This window comes from Mesoplodon densirostris, chromosome 18 (genome assembly GCF_025265405.1).
Source record: "Mesoplodon densirostris isolate mMesDen1 chromosome 18, mMesDen1 primary haplotype, whole genome shotgun sequence".
In the NCBI taxonomy this organism is placed as follows: Eukaryota; Metazoa; Chordata; class Mammalia; order Artiodactyla; family Ziphiidae; genus Mesoplodon; species Mesoplodon densirostris.
In genome coordinates this window covers 30,268,285-30,281,703 of record NC_082678.1, presented here as the reverse complement: position 1 = coordinate 30,281,703, position 13,419 = coordinate 30,268,285, and the positions used below count along the sequence as shown (strand labels likewise).

The 13,419-nt window shown below is 54.3% G+C and overlaps 2 protein-coding genes and 2 pseudogenes across 2 annotated transcripts; all 4 read left to right on the top strand.

Moving 5' to 3' along the window:
* The first annotated feature begins 232 nt into the window (after positions 1–232).
* On the top strand, positions 233–3,455 carry LOC132479164 (uncharacterized protein SPEM3-like). The gene is given in 5 exon segments (XM_060082740.1): positions 233–391; positions 540–601; positions 816–2,137; positions 2,140–2,714; positions 3,279–3,455. Coding segments are annotated over 5 exon segments (2,274 nt in total). The 5' UTR covers positions 233–253.
* A 1,965-nt stretch (positions 3,456–5,420) lies between these two features.
* LOC132479163 (acetylcholine receptor subunit beta-like) lies at positions 5,421–7,613 on the top strand. Its single transcript, XM_060082739.1, has 5 exons — positions 5,421–5,526; positions 5,791–6,014; positions 6,512–6,693; positions 7,033–7,195; positions 7,500–7,613. Exons 1-5 carry the CDS (start codon positions 5,421–5,423, stop codon positions 7,611–7,613), a joined length of 789 nt encoding a protein of 262 aa, XP_059938722.1.
* Positions 7,614–8,817: 1,204 nt separating this feature from the next.
* LOC132479162 (uncharacterized protein SPEM2-like) lies at positions 8,818–11,092 on the top strand (annotated as a pseudogene).
* A 341-nt stretch (positions 11,093–11,433) lies between these two features.
* On the top strand, positions 11,434–12,389 carry LOC132479161 (uncharacterized protein SPEM3-like; annotated as a pseudogene).
* The last annotated feature ends 1,030 nt before the right edge of the window (positions 12,390–13,419 follow it).

Genomic DNA, 13,419 nt, shown 5'->3' with positions numbered 1-13,419 from the left:
TTGAACAAGTGAGTCAGTGGGCGGTGAGCGAATGTTTGACAGCTCGAGGGGAGGTGTGCTGGCCTCCGGGCCCTGTTTGGCTGTCCAGGCTCAGCTTACCTCACCTGGGGAACCATGGAATGCCACGCCTGGCCCTCCTTTTCGTCTCCCTCCCTCACTGTGACGCCACCACCTGCCCCATTATGACCCAGTCTGTCTCCCAGTATACATATATGGAGGCCAGCAGACCCAGGCAGTCCTGGGACCCCCGGCCATGGCTGAGCAAACCCATTACCTAGCCGAGGCGTGCTCTGGCACCACACCCGGGAAATGCCAAGACCTAGGAGACTCAATTCTTCTGATCCTGGTCAGCATCATGTTGCTCAACGTGTGGATCAACGTGGTGACTCTGGTGAGGGCAGGATCTGGGCAGTGTGGTTGGGGGAGCCCTGGGGTCTTGAAGGGGCTGAGATGGGATGGCTGCTGCAGTGTGGCCGGACAAGGGTTGGATTTCAGGGCTCACCCTGATCCCGAACTCCACGCTCCCTTGCTTCCCTCAGCTCTGGATGCATCTGAAGAGATTCTTGCGGGCAGGTTTCAACCGTATTTTCCCCAAAGGTAAGTGGGCGCCAGTGTGGGCTCAGGGGATGTGGGCCTGTCCCCTTTCTTCTATTCCTGCCTTGATTCTCAGCCCCTCAGGAACCCAGGCCCTGTCCCATCTCGCCTTTCCCTGCAGACAAGCAAGCCAGCTGTGGAGGCAGCCATCGCACGCGCTGCTCCGTGGATCCCAAGAACCTGTGTTCAAGGGTTTCTCCCCGCTTCCGCCATCGCCCGAGCTTCCTGCACAGGCACCCAAACCACCTTGAATCCTGGATACCAGAAACAGATGATGAGACGGCTTCTAAGTGCTGCTGGATGCCGCCGCAGTGTGGACGGGCTCGGGCTTCCACGGAGGCTTCACGGGGACTGTGGAAGGAGGGGTTAGTCGGAGCTGGGGAGGCCCCTCCATTCACAGCCTTAAAGTCCCAAGCCACCTTTAACACCAGGTGAGAGACGTCTTCCAAGCTCCGCAGGATAAGCAAGGTGGACGTGGTTCCACTCTGCCTGCCCCAAGAGAGCAAGACTAAGACCCCAGACTATGACTCAGCCCGGGCCCAGACCTGCCCCCCAGTTCAGCTCCCTGCACATTCTCCTGCCAAGGCCCAGACCTTCTCCTACAAGCACCCCTCTGTGCACGCCCCACCTCAGGCCCAGACTTGCTCCACACTCCACCTCCCTGAGCACACTACCCCGCAGGCCCAGACCCCCTCACCAGCCCTCACCCCTGAGCACAGCCCTGCCCAGGTCCATGGCCCAGAGCATACCTCAGCCCATACCCCAGCCCAGGCCCAAGCCCAGGCCCCCTCATATGCCTCAGCCCTATTCCTGGGCCACATTTCTCTCTGCACCCTGACCCATGCTCATCTGACCTATACCCATGCCAACACTCTGGCCCCTCCCCCAACTTCTGGCCCTGCTACTACTCCTGCCCTAGCCCCTACACCAGCCCCTGTCCCGATCTCTGCCACAACCTCTGTCCCAGCACTGGTCATGACCCTGACGACCCCTCCAGTCCCTTCCACCACCCGTACCCCCATCCTAGATTCTATTCTCTCTACCTTGTCTACCTTCGACCAAGGCCTCTCCTCTGGCCATGTGGTCTACTATGCCCGCAGCATAAAGCAGAACTTATTCCATGTGTGTCCCCCTCAGAACTCTGGGTACTCCAGAAATGACTTGGGTACCCTAACCAGGCCCCAAGAGGGGCATGGTCTGGTGAGCTCTGGTACAGCTGAGCAAACACTGAAGCAATGTAGTGGGGACAGTGCCAAGCCCTCCACAGGGTCCATACCGGGTTACGTGGAGTTGGGGACTATGGAATGGAAGATCCCAAATCATGCCAAAGACAAATTTGTACAGTCCAAGACCTTCACTCACTGTAGCTCCCATCCTTGCCAGTCTGAGAAGAGAAACACGGATCCCCAGACTCCAGTCTGCCCCAAATTCCTGGTGTACTCCAAGGATGCTGCACCTTCTCAACCTTGCTTCCGTTCTCTGACCAGTGCCCAGAGCTCACCATGCACCATGCCTCCACCATGCACTCTTTCTCTGCCTCTTGTTTTCCCAGATCCTTTGTCCTTCATCAACACAGCAACCACCAGAAGCCCTCCGCCTTAATACAAACCCCCACCTTTCCCCCAACCTCCAAGTCTCCTCAGTCTGTCCTCTCTCCCCAGGGCCCCATCCCTCCCCAGTTATCCACTACTTCCCAAACCCCAAACCAGCCCCAACCCCCAGAACTTCATGAGAGTCTAGGTCTCAACCAATGCTCTGTCCTCCAAAGGACCCCAGGCCTTACCGGAGACACAGGCCTCCTCAAGAACCCAGGCCTTGCTCAAGATCCAGGCCTCCATGAACTTCGAGGCCTTACCGAAGACCCTTACCTCTGCAAAAATCCAAGCCTTTCCCAAGACTCTGACCTTCAGAAGAATCCAGTCATTACCCAAGATTCTTGGCCACAGAAGAGTCCATGCCATGCCAAAGACTCTGCAGTCAACAAGAGCTCAGTCCTTTGCCAGGAGTCTGATCTCCATAAAAGTCCAGGTCTTGTGCAAACCGCTCGTCTCCATAAGGGCTCAAGCCTTACCCGAGACTCCGGAGACTACAAGAATCCAGGCCTGACCCAAGCTTCTGGAGTCTGCAGGAGACAAGGCCTTACTCAAGATTCTGACCTCCATAAGAATCCTGGCCTTACCCAAGATGCTGGAATTTACAGGAGCTCAGAACATACCCGTGACCCTAACTTCCACGAGGACTCAGGAATTAATCGAGATCCTGGCCCCCATAAGGGTCCAGCCCTTACTCAAGACTCTGGCTTATCCAAGAGACGAGGCCTCCATAACAACTCAGGCCTTATCCCAAACCCTGGCCTCCACAAGAACCCTCTAGGAACTGACTCTGTCCAAGTTTTGGGCCCACGTCAGACCCAAAAGTCATTTATATCTGAGACAGTTCCTCGAAAGGAGGATGCAGGGCAGCACATACCATGGACTTCTGTCCCACCCAGTCACAACTCCTGCTCTGCCAAGGCTCAGGGGGCCTACAATGACCTGCTAACCTCCTCGCAGCGAATAGGCAGACAAGCCTGGGTGTACCACCCGATACCATGCCCCCAGCCTGCCAGAACTATCACCAGATGTCTACGCCTCCCAAAACCAGCAGGCACCTGGCTAGGGCATGTGGTCTTTGATGTCCTCCAGAGACAGCTGACAGGGACAAGTGCGAAGCTCTCTCTAGGGCGTGTGGTCTTTGACGCCCGCCAGAGACAGCAGACAGGGACAAGTGCGAAGCTCTGTCTCCCAGGCACCTTCATAGGGCCACATCCAACTGCCGGAGTCCAGCTCCAGCGAGTCAAGGGAAACCCGAGGGATAGATAGCGTCGGCGAAGGAAATAAATCTATTACACTTCTTAAAGTATCAGCATTGCATGTTTCTCTCTCTTCTTTATTGTTTACAGTCACAGGTTTATATATTGTAGTTGATTACATTACCAGGTATGTGACCAAACAATCTTAGCACAATCAAACCTCAAAATGTTCTATAAAGATTTTTTTTAAAAAAAATATCCCCTAGTTTCTAGATGTCCTTTTAAAATATTTCCCAAGTTCCCATTAATCACAGGTTATTTCTTAGTAACCAAGCCAAGCAGTTATATGATTATTTTAGTTGTAAAAGTTGAAGCTACTTGTTCCTATTTCTCTTCTTGCATGGGCAACCTTTTACAATGGTTCCACGAAAATATGTACAATGTACCCTGCATGCCCTTTCTCGTTGTTTCCTTCAACTGAGACAGTGCTTTCTCCCTATCCGAGCAACTAATTCTGCTCTAGGCATTTGCTTTTCTATAATTAATCTTCCTTTATAATAGAACCATAAATTTCCTATGTCATCAGGAACTCCAGCCCATGGCCATAACTCCATACTAGAGGGTGTTTTTCATAAAAATATCCCTTTAGTTCCAGGCTCTTAATTCTTTACCCATTTCCCTGGGTCTTTAGTGGGTACTTCCCATTCTGTGGTAGTTCCAGGAGGGGGAGTCCTAGAGGAATTTTTCTTTCACGTGGAGCAACATCCCCCCAAAATTGCCCCATATTTAAACTTATTATCATAAAACATAACAACAGAGCTGTAGTCCACCTTCCTGGCACGGCGCTGCCTTGCAGTTTCGCCTTCCGTTGCTTCATGACTTTGTCATGGTGCAATGGCTCCAGGATGGCTTCCAACATCCAACAACTCACCGGAGACCATCAAGGAGTGGGGATATCAGTGTGTGATGAGAAACTTAGAAAAAGAGGGGACAGATAAGCATGAGGAATAAAGAGACAAGAGAAGCCTTCTGTGGACTTTGGAGGACATCCAACCCAGCCCCATCCCACAGGGTCTGATGAGGACCTAAACTATCCCTGCTTTCCCTCCATCGCTGTCTAGCTAAATCCGTTATCCCCAAGGCCCTAGAGCTGCACTGTCAATTACAGTAGCCACTAGCCAAAGGCCTATTAGAATGTAAATTACTTAAAGTTAAGGAAAATTAATTCTATTAAAAATTAAGTTAAAAAGTTAAAAATTCTCTTCCTCAGGGAACAGAATTTCCCTGACATCCAATTCTGTTCCCTGGCAGTCCAGTTGTTGGGACTTGGCGCTTTCACTGATGTGGCGGTGATTCAATCCCTGGTCGGGGAATTCAGACCCCGCAAGCTTCATGGCTTGGCCAGAAAAAAAAAGAAATTCTCTTCCTCAGTGCCATGATCTTCTAAGTGCTCAGTAGCCACATGGAGCTAGTGGCTACTGCATTGGACGGCACAGATTTAGAACATTTCCATCATCATGAAAAATGCTATTGGAGAGCAGTGCTTTAGAGTTTAGAGCAATTTTCCTTTCCCTGTCACCCACGCCCAGCATCTTAAAGCTCCCCCAGAGCACAGAGAACTTAGTTCTTTTTAGGGTGGCTCAGAAGCCACCCTCTGGGGAGGAGGTAAGATGTAGGGATGGACACCCAATGCCTGATTTCCCCAGACTGTGAGAAAGAGCCCAGGCTTCAGTTTTCCTCATCTGGTCTCTTGGGTCACGACCAGATGTATGCAAACTTGCCTCCCCCATTCTGGGCTGTGTTTGGGGCTCTTGGTTGATCTGATTTACATTTTAACGGGATCAATGTGGCTGCTCTGTTGAGAACAGTCAGCAGGGGGGCAAAGGATGAAGCAAAGAGGAGGCCTTTGTAATAACTCAGATCTGAGGTAATGGTGGCTTGTACCAGGATGGTAGTGGTAGATGGGATAAGTCATCAGTTTCAGGATATATGTTGAAGGTAGAGCCAATAGGGTTTGGTATGGATTGGATATGGGATGAGAGAGAGGAGAGCTGAGAATGACTCCAAGGGATTTGGCCTGAGCCACAGGAAAGATCGAGTTGTCATTTATGACCTGAGGAAGACTGTGTGGGGAGTCGGTGGTGAGGGAATTAAGTTTTGGACATGTTAAGGTCGAGATGTCTATTGAACACCCAAATGGAGAGGTTAAGTAGGCAGGTGGATACAAGTGTGGAATTTAGGGGAATCAGTCCAGGTTGGAGGTATAAATGTAGGAGTTATTTGCATGCAGTTGGCCCTTCCAAAAGCCTGTCCTTGAGTGGGCTGGAAACACGGTCACTGATTATGCCAGGGAGATTGCTTTCTGGCAAAGCCTAATCCTTCCGCCTTCCGCTCTGTCCCCCAAGTAGAGCAGATGGGGCTCTCGATCTTTGCCCTGCTGACCCTTACTGTGTTCCTGCTGCTCCTGGCAGACAAAGTGCCTGAGACCTCCCTGTCTGTCCCCGTCATTATCAAATACCTCATGTTTACCACGGTCCTCGTCACCTTCTCAGTCGTCCTTAACATCGTAGTCCTCAACCTGCACCATCGCTCACCCCACACCCACCAAATGCCCCTTTGGGTCCGTCAGGTAAGAAGATCTCCTCTCCAACCTGTGTTAACTCTCAATCCTAGTATTTGGCTTTTTGTCCAGGTGTCGCCCCTCACTCCCACCAACTTTCAACCTTCCCTTTCACAGACCTGAGGGAGAACTACAACTCCTGGTAGGGTGTCAAAGTGCCAAGGTCTTTGGGTGTTGAAATGTTGCCCAATTAATTTTATCCTCCCATCATTAACATTGTGTAGATCCCAGACTCTCTTCATCAATACTTCTCTCCTTCGTGGGTCCCAAGGAAGCATTCTCAAGGTTAGGTACTATCAGGGTGGAAGCCCTCAGAACTTTTCTTTCCAGTCAGGATGCCTCCTAACCCCCTTAAGGACTCTTGGGCTGTGTAGTTGCATTTCATCTGTGGGATGCATGCACGCATGCGCAGGAATGGGCACGTGCCGTGGGGGTGGTTGGCGGCTTCCCTTCTGGTCTGAAAGCATAAGAGTCCCCTCCAAGACGGCTCTTCTTCTACTCTGCAGATCTTTATCCACAAACTCCCTCCGTATCTGGGTCTGAAGAGACCCAAACCTGAGAGAGACCAGATACCGGAGCCACCTCCTATACCTCTCAGGGATTCTCCAAGAAGTGGCTGGGGTCGGGGAACAGATGAATATTTCATCCTCAAGCCACCACATGATTTTCTCTTCCCCAAACCCAACAGGTAGTATCTACTCCCCATGGCCCACGTAGAAGGGAGAGGGAGAACTACAGTTCCCAGAAGACTGTGCGGAGGCAGGCGTCCTAAGCTCTCAGAGGATGTCGTGGTTGAGCATCATGGGAGTTGTAGTACCCCTTCTGTTACCCACTTTGCGGGGAGGTGGGAACTAAAGAGTAAGGGAATAGGAGGAATTGCGGAAGGCTAGAGAGGTGGCCGCTGTTGAAGAGAACCTGAAGGGCTCTCTCACGTTTTGAAACCTGGATGGGCGTTGGAGGAGGGAGTTGGGGCGGGGCCTAGAGCACCCACGCAGGCCGTCTTTGTGCCCCGGTCGTGGCCAAACAGACTCGCCTCTTCCACGTTCCAGCCTGAACTGTCTGCCCCGGACCTGCGGCCATTTATCGATGGTCCAAGCCGGGCTGTGTGCCTGCCTCCCGACCTACGGGAGGTCGTTTCTTCAATCAGCTACGCCGCTCAACAGCTGCGGGAACAAGAGGACCACGAAGCTGTGACTCCAAAGAGGGTGGGCTAAGGCAAGGCCTGAGTGGCCTTGGCTCCACCGGCAAACTTAGGCTCCGCCCCCAGAACTCGATTTTTTTTCCGATTGGAAGTTTGCCTCACTTGGTCCCGCCCCCTGGCTTCCCACTTGTTCCTTACTCACATCCGTCGCCCGCAGTTTCTCTCTCTGCTATTCTGCGGGCCCGCCCTTGTCTCCAAGCTGTGGTATGAGGACCTGGGTGCGGTACAGGGCCTTGAGGCCTCCTTCCCTGGTTGTCTGGAGCCCAGGAACAGTTTAATCTTCCTACCCCCAGTTGAAGGAGGACTGGCAGTTTGTGGCCATGGTGGTGGACCGCCTCTTCCTGTGGACCCTCGTCATCTTTCTGGATGCCACGTACCACTTGCCCACTCCCGACCCCTTTCTTTGAGGACGAGAGGGCCGAGACCGAGGTCCTCGGCCACTTGAATTGAGAGTTTGATAGTACTCTCAAGTCCTATCCCTTTCTGCATCTTAACTCCTTCACTAGGAGTCCAATCCTCTCCTCATTTCGTTTCTAGGGAGGAAGCCCAAGTGGGACTGGGCAGCTGGGGGCCTTGGGCCCACCTGACATGCACTATCCACTTATTTACTCTTTTGCTTCTTGAAGAAGCCCCATTGGATATTCACATCTAGGTTGGCAATGAATGGAACAAAGAACAAGAACTAGATTGTAAGCCTTCTGAGGGCAGGAACTATGGCTGTTCACTGTAATATCCCCAGCACCGAGCACAGATCCTAACCTATACAGCCGGTACCTCTGATTGAATGAAGAGGGAAATTATTTTTTCTGTAAGGAAATACACTAAGAAATAGTGCTTATGTGGGCATGTTGGGACTAGTGGTCGTTTTTTCTTTGTTTTGACCTTTCTGTACTTTATTGTATTTTGTAATATGTATTATCTTTAGGATAAGAAAAGGTTCTTTCTAAAAGGATGCATTTGTAATGAGGATAAAAAAGCACACTGTAAAAACCTCAAGTTCCAGCTTTGATGCTCAAACTTTGGACAAGCTACTAAACTGCTCTGTGCCTCAGTTTCTCCATCTGTAAAATGAAGCGAATAATAGTATCTGCTCCCTAGTCTGAAGATCATATGAGAAGATGAGAACAAAAGCATTATACAGTATACATCAGAGGTTACAAACTGGTGTGTTTTGTGTGGCCCATGTTGTTGGCCAGCAGAGTTTAAAATTTGAATTGGTTTGCTACTTTTAAAATGTGGATATTTCACAGAGCAATTTGGATTTCTGGCTTCTCTTGAAACTTTTTAAGAACTGCAGGCTAGTTCTAAGAAGCCCAACAGGCTGCGTAAGCGGTCCTAATGTCTTGAACAATGAAATGGAGGAAATCCTATATGCATGATCCAGTCACTATGAAGACTGTCTCTCATCTGTAGCAACCCTGCTTGCAAATCAAGTTAAGCAAAGCCCCATGGAGACAGAAGGACAGACTGAACTCTGGGGACTAGGCTCCATGTAGTGGGAGCCGAGGGCAGAGACGGCCACCTAAAGGACCAGCTGAGTGGATGAAAGATTGGACAACTCCGCATTGTGACTCCCTGCAATGTGCCTCATTATGACCATGGTCCCTCACCTGTTGGTGGGTGTCCCCAGGTCCTGGCATGAGTGCAGTGTGGGTCAGGGCCGGTGGGGTTGGGGGGGTGGGGCGTCCCACGGCTCAGGCGGCCCTAGGACCCGCCCACCATGGAACACCAGCTCTGGTATGACAACCTGGGGTGCTGCCATCAATACCAACAAAGTACCCAGAATGCGGAGGACTTCCTACTCCTGTTGCTGGGCATTGTCATTCTTGTCAGCATTGGGATCAGCATGGCAACTATGGTCAGCGATGGTTGGGGATCACCAGTAGGGGTGAAGATGGCTGAGGGTGGGAACCAGCTGCAGCCTGCACCTCCGTCTGCAGGAACGGTCTTGGCTGGGAGTGGTGGTGAGGGTAGAGAGCCTGGCCTTCATTTTCACACACCCCACCCCACCCCACCCCACACCGCCCCACCCCAGCTATGGCATGGGCTCCAGAATGCCTTAGACAAGACCATGTATTGTATTATTCAGCAAAGTAACTACCGAAGACAGCTAAGGGGCACCCCGCCTCGCCATTCCCAGGGCCCTAGAAACCCAGGCTCCCAGGTTCCCAACCCTGAAATCTTCTGACAGTTGCCCTGCCCTCACGGACTCTCGCCTCCCACAGATGAAATCTCACAGGCTTGTGAAAGTTCCTCCAAACATCCTCCAGCCAAGGCCCAAGACATCCACATGCACTGCACCCTGGACCCTGTGGAAGTGAGAATGGCCCGGTCCACTTGCTACTCCTCGTCCTCCTACCACCATCTCCGCAACCGTAGCCGCAGCTGCAGCCGCCACCCCTGAAGCCACCAGGGGAGGCCCAAGAATTTAGAAAATTCCCCTCCAGCTGCTCAGGCTTCCGTAGGCCTCATCGCCTCCACGGGACGTCACAGCTGCCTCCGATGCCCTCCTTGAACTGGGAGGACCCGGACTCCTACCTGGAGGAGGAGGCCCAACTTTCCTTCCCACAACCCAAGTACCCGTGGGGGTGCTGGGGAGGGCTCTACCGGCAGATGGGTCTGCCCTCCAACGTGGGCCTCTGGGGTCGACAGGGTGGGATCCTGGCCATCCAGCCACCAGCCTGTCTCTACCTGTCGCCCGAGCTGCACTGCAGGCCCAAGCGTGTGGAGGCCAAGTCTGAGATAGGGCTGCAGTCCTTCGGGGCCCCTTGCTCGCCAGCCCGCATCTGGGGCAATGTGGATGCTGACCAGTGGACCTCGTCTCCACCACTTACCCGACGGCTGCCCCCTAAGAGCTCGTGGGTCCCTGGGGGGCACAGAACTTACCCCTCAGGGGGCCATCTCCCGTATGACTCCTTGGATCAGCGGCGGCGTGGTCTGGAGGGCTCTGAGCCTCCATCAGCTCTGGTGCCTCAGGGCTACCGGCCCGAAGCCTGGCAGCGCAACTCCCCACCGGCCCACGGACGGAGCCTCCACAGCTGTGCTCACAGCCAGCCCAGCCACAGCCCGCGCCACTCCACGGGACACTTGAACTACTCCCGGGATCCCCACGAGGTGCGGCGCTGGGCGGCCGAATGGGCAGAGATGCTGCCTGTGCGGCACCCTCTGGCCGCCTCCGCCTCCCTCACGGTGCTGGCCGAGGCCTCTACCAGCGGGCCTCGGATCCCAGCTCAGCGCTGCTCCTCCGCCCCTCCCAGACTCTGCCCGACGTCCAGGCTACCGAACACCCTCCACCCCCGCCCACCTTCATGCCACTCAGCCGGAAGCCAGGGGGAAATGCCAACTACCAGGTGTATGACAGCCTGGAGTTGAAGCGGCAAGTGCAGGAAGCCAAGCGCGGGCCAACTCGCTGCTACCTTCCACCTCGGCCTCGAGGCCCTCTCTGCACGGAAGCCAGACTGGGAAAATGAACTGGCCAGCAGCTAATGGGGGCGGGTGGGGAGCGGCAGGGCATGGAGAGAGGAATAAAGAGTGCCATGGTCCAGAAAACATTGGCGGTCTGTGGCTTGGAAGCGCCACTCCTTCTGCCAGCTTGGGTCCCTGCCTTTGGCTTCCTGCAATAAGAAGCCAGTGTCCCCTTCTGGGCCTGAGGGTCCCCTTGGTTTAGTGGCCACAGTCCTGCCAGCAGGCCCCTCCTGGTCCGATACCATGCACTAAGTAGATGTGCAGCTGCAGTCTCCACACCACTGGTCTCTGGGCACCTCCTCTGTGTCTCAGCTGTCCCTGTCCCCAAAGAGCCTCAAACAAGAAGCTGCTTCCAAACTGGGAGGTTCCACATCTGGGCAGGTCCAGCTCCACAGCCAGTGAAGGGCATGAAGAAGGCTGAGGCTCTGGACTCCAGCCAGGCCTTCCGCAGGGCTCTGAGGCCAAGGTCTTTCTAGTCTCAGGAGGGGCCAAGAGATGGAATGTGACATTTGAACAAGTGAGTCAGTGGGCGGTGAGCGAATGTTTGACAGCTCGAGGGGAGGTATGCTGGCCTCCGGGCCCTGTTTGGCTGTCCAGGCTCAGCTTACCTCACCCAGGGAACCATGGAATGCCACGCCTGGCCCTCCTTTTCGTCCCCCTCCCTCACTGTGACGCCACCACCTGCCCCATTATGACCCAGTCTGTCTCCCAGTATACATATATGGAGGCCAGCGGACCCAGGCAGTCCTGGGACGCCCGGCCATGGCTGAGCAAACCCATTACCTAGCCGAGGCGTGCTCTGGCACCACACCCGGGAAATGCCAAGACCTAGGAGACTCAATTCTTCTGATCCTGGTCAGCATCATGTTGCTCAACGTGTGGATCAACGTGGTGACTCTGGTGAGGGCAGGATCTGGGCAGTGTGGTTGGGGGAGCCCTGGGGTCTTGAAGGGGCTGAGATGGGATGGCTGCTGCAGTGTGGCCGGACAAGGGTTGGATTTCAGGGCTCACCCTGATCCCGAACTCCACGCTCCCTTGCTTCCCTCAGCTCTGGATGCATCTGAAGAGATTCTTGCGGGCAGGTTTCAACCGTATTTTCCCCAAAGGTAAGTGGGCGCCAGTGTGGGCTCAGGGGATGTGGGCCTGTCCCCTTTCTTCTATCCCTGCCTTGATTCTCAGCCCCTCAGGAACCCAGGCCCTGTCCCATCTCGCCTTTCCCTGCAGACAAGCAAGCCAGCTGTGGAGGCAGCCATCGCACGCGCTGCTCCGTGGATCCCAAGAACCTGTGTTCAAGAGTTTCTCCCCGCTTCCGCCATCGCCCGAGCTTCCTGCACAGGCACCCAAACCACCTTGAATCCTGGATACCAGAAACAGATGATGAGACGGCTTCTAAGTGCTGCTGGATGCCGCCGCAGTGTGGACGGGCTCGGGCTTCCACGGAGGCTCCACGGGGACTGTGGAAGGAGGGGTTAGTGGGAGCTGGGGAGGCCCCTCCGTTCACAGCCTTAAAGTCCCAAGCCACCTTTAACTCCAGGTGAGAGACATCTTCCAAGCTCCGCAGGATAAGCAAGGTGGACGTGGTTCCACTCTGCCTGCCCCAAGAGAGCAAGACTAAGACCCCAGACTATTACTCAGCCCAAGCCCGAGCCCGGGCCCAGACCTGCCCCCCAGTTCAGCTCCCTGCACATTCTCCTGCCAAGGCCCAGACCTTCTCCTAAAAGCACCCCTCTGTGCACGCCCCACCTCAGGCCCAGACTTGCTCCACACTCCACCTCCCTGAGCACACTACCCCGCAGGCCCAGACCCCCTCACCAGCCCTCACCCCTGAGCACAGCCCTGCCCAGTTCCATGGCCCGGAGCATACCTCAGCCCATACCCCAGCCCAGGCCCAAGCCCAGGCCCCCTCACATGCCTCCGCCCAATTCCTGGGCCACACTTCTCTCTGCACCCTGACCCATGCTCATCTGACCTATACCCATGCCAACACTCTGGCCCCTCCCCCAAATTCTGCCCCTGCTACTACTCCTGCCCTAGCGCCTACACCAGCCCCTGTCCCGATCTCTGCCACAACCTCTGTCCCAGCACTGGTCATGACCCTGACGACCCCTCCAGTCCCTTCCACCACCCGTACCCCCATCCTAGATTCTATTCTCTCTACCTTGTCTACCTTCGACCAAGGCCTCTCCTCTGGCCATGTGGTCTACTATGCCCGCAGCATAAAGCAGAACTTATTCCATGTGTGTCCCCCTGGGTTCTCTGGAGAACTCTGGGTTCTCCAGAAATGACTTGGGTACCCTAACCAGGCCCCAAGAGGGGCATGGTCTGGTGAGCTCTGGTACAGCTGAGCAAACACTGAAGCAATGTAGTGGGGACAGTGCCAAGCCCTCCACAGGGTCCATACTGGGTTACGTGGAGTTGGGGACTATGGAATGGAAGATCCCAAATCATGCCAAAGACAAATTTGTACAGTCCAAGACCTTCACTCACTGTAGCTCCCATCCTTGCCAGTCTGAAAAGAGAAACACGGATCCCCAGAATCCAGTCTGCCCCAAATTCCTGGTGTTCTCAAAGGATGCTGAACCTTCTCAACATTGCTTCCGTTCTCCGACCAGTGCCCAGAGCTCACCATGCACCATGCCTCCACCATGCACTCTTTCTCTGCCTCTTGTTTTCCCAGATCCTTTGTCCTTCATCAACACAGCAACCACCAGAAGCCCTCCGCCTTAATACAAACCCCCACCTTTCCCC

What these genes read in the sequence shown, in the direction of transcription:
- LOC132479163 (XM_060082739.1), top strand. Translation starts at nt 5,421, where the DNA reads ATGAGAGAGAGGAGAGCTGAGAATGACTCCAAGGGATTTGGCCTGAGC. An exon ending in CTCTTCCCCAAACCCAACAG is followed by an intron (nt 6,694 to 7,032) that starts GTAGTATCTACT and finishes GTGGCCAAACAG; the next exon opens with ACTCGCCTCTTCCACGTTCC. An exon ending in AACAAGAGGACCACGAAGCT is followed by an intron (nt 7,196 to 7,499) that starts GTGACTCCAAAG and finishes TCCTACCCCCAG; the next exon opens with TTGAAGGAGGACTGGCAGTT.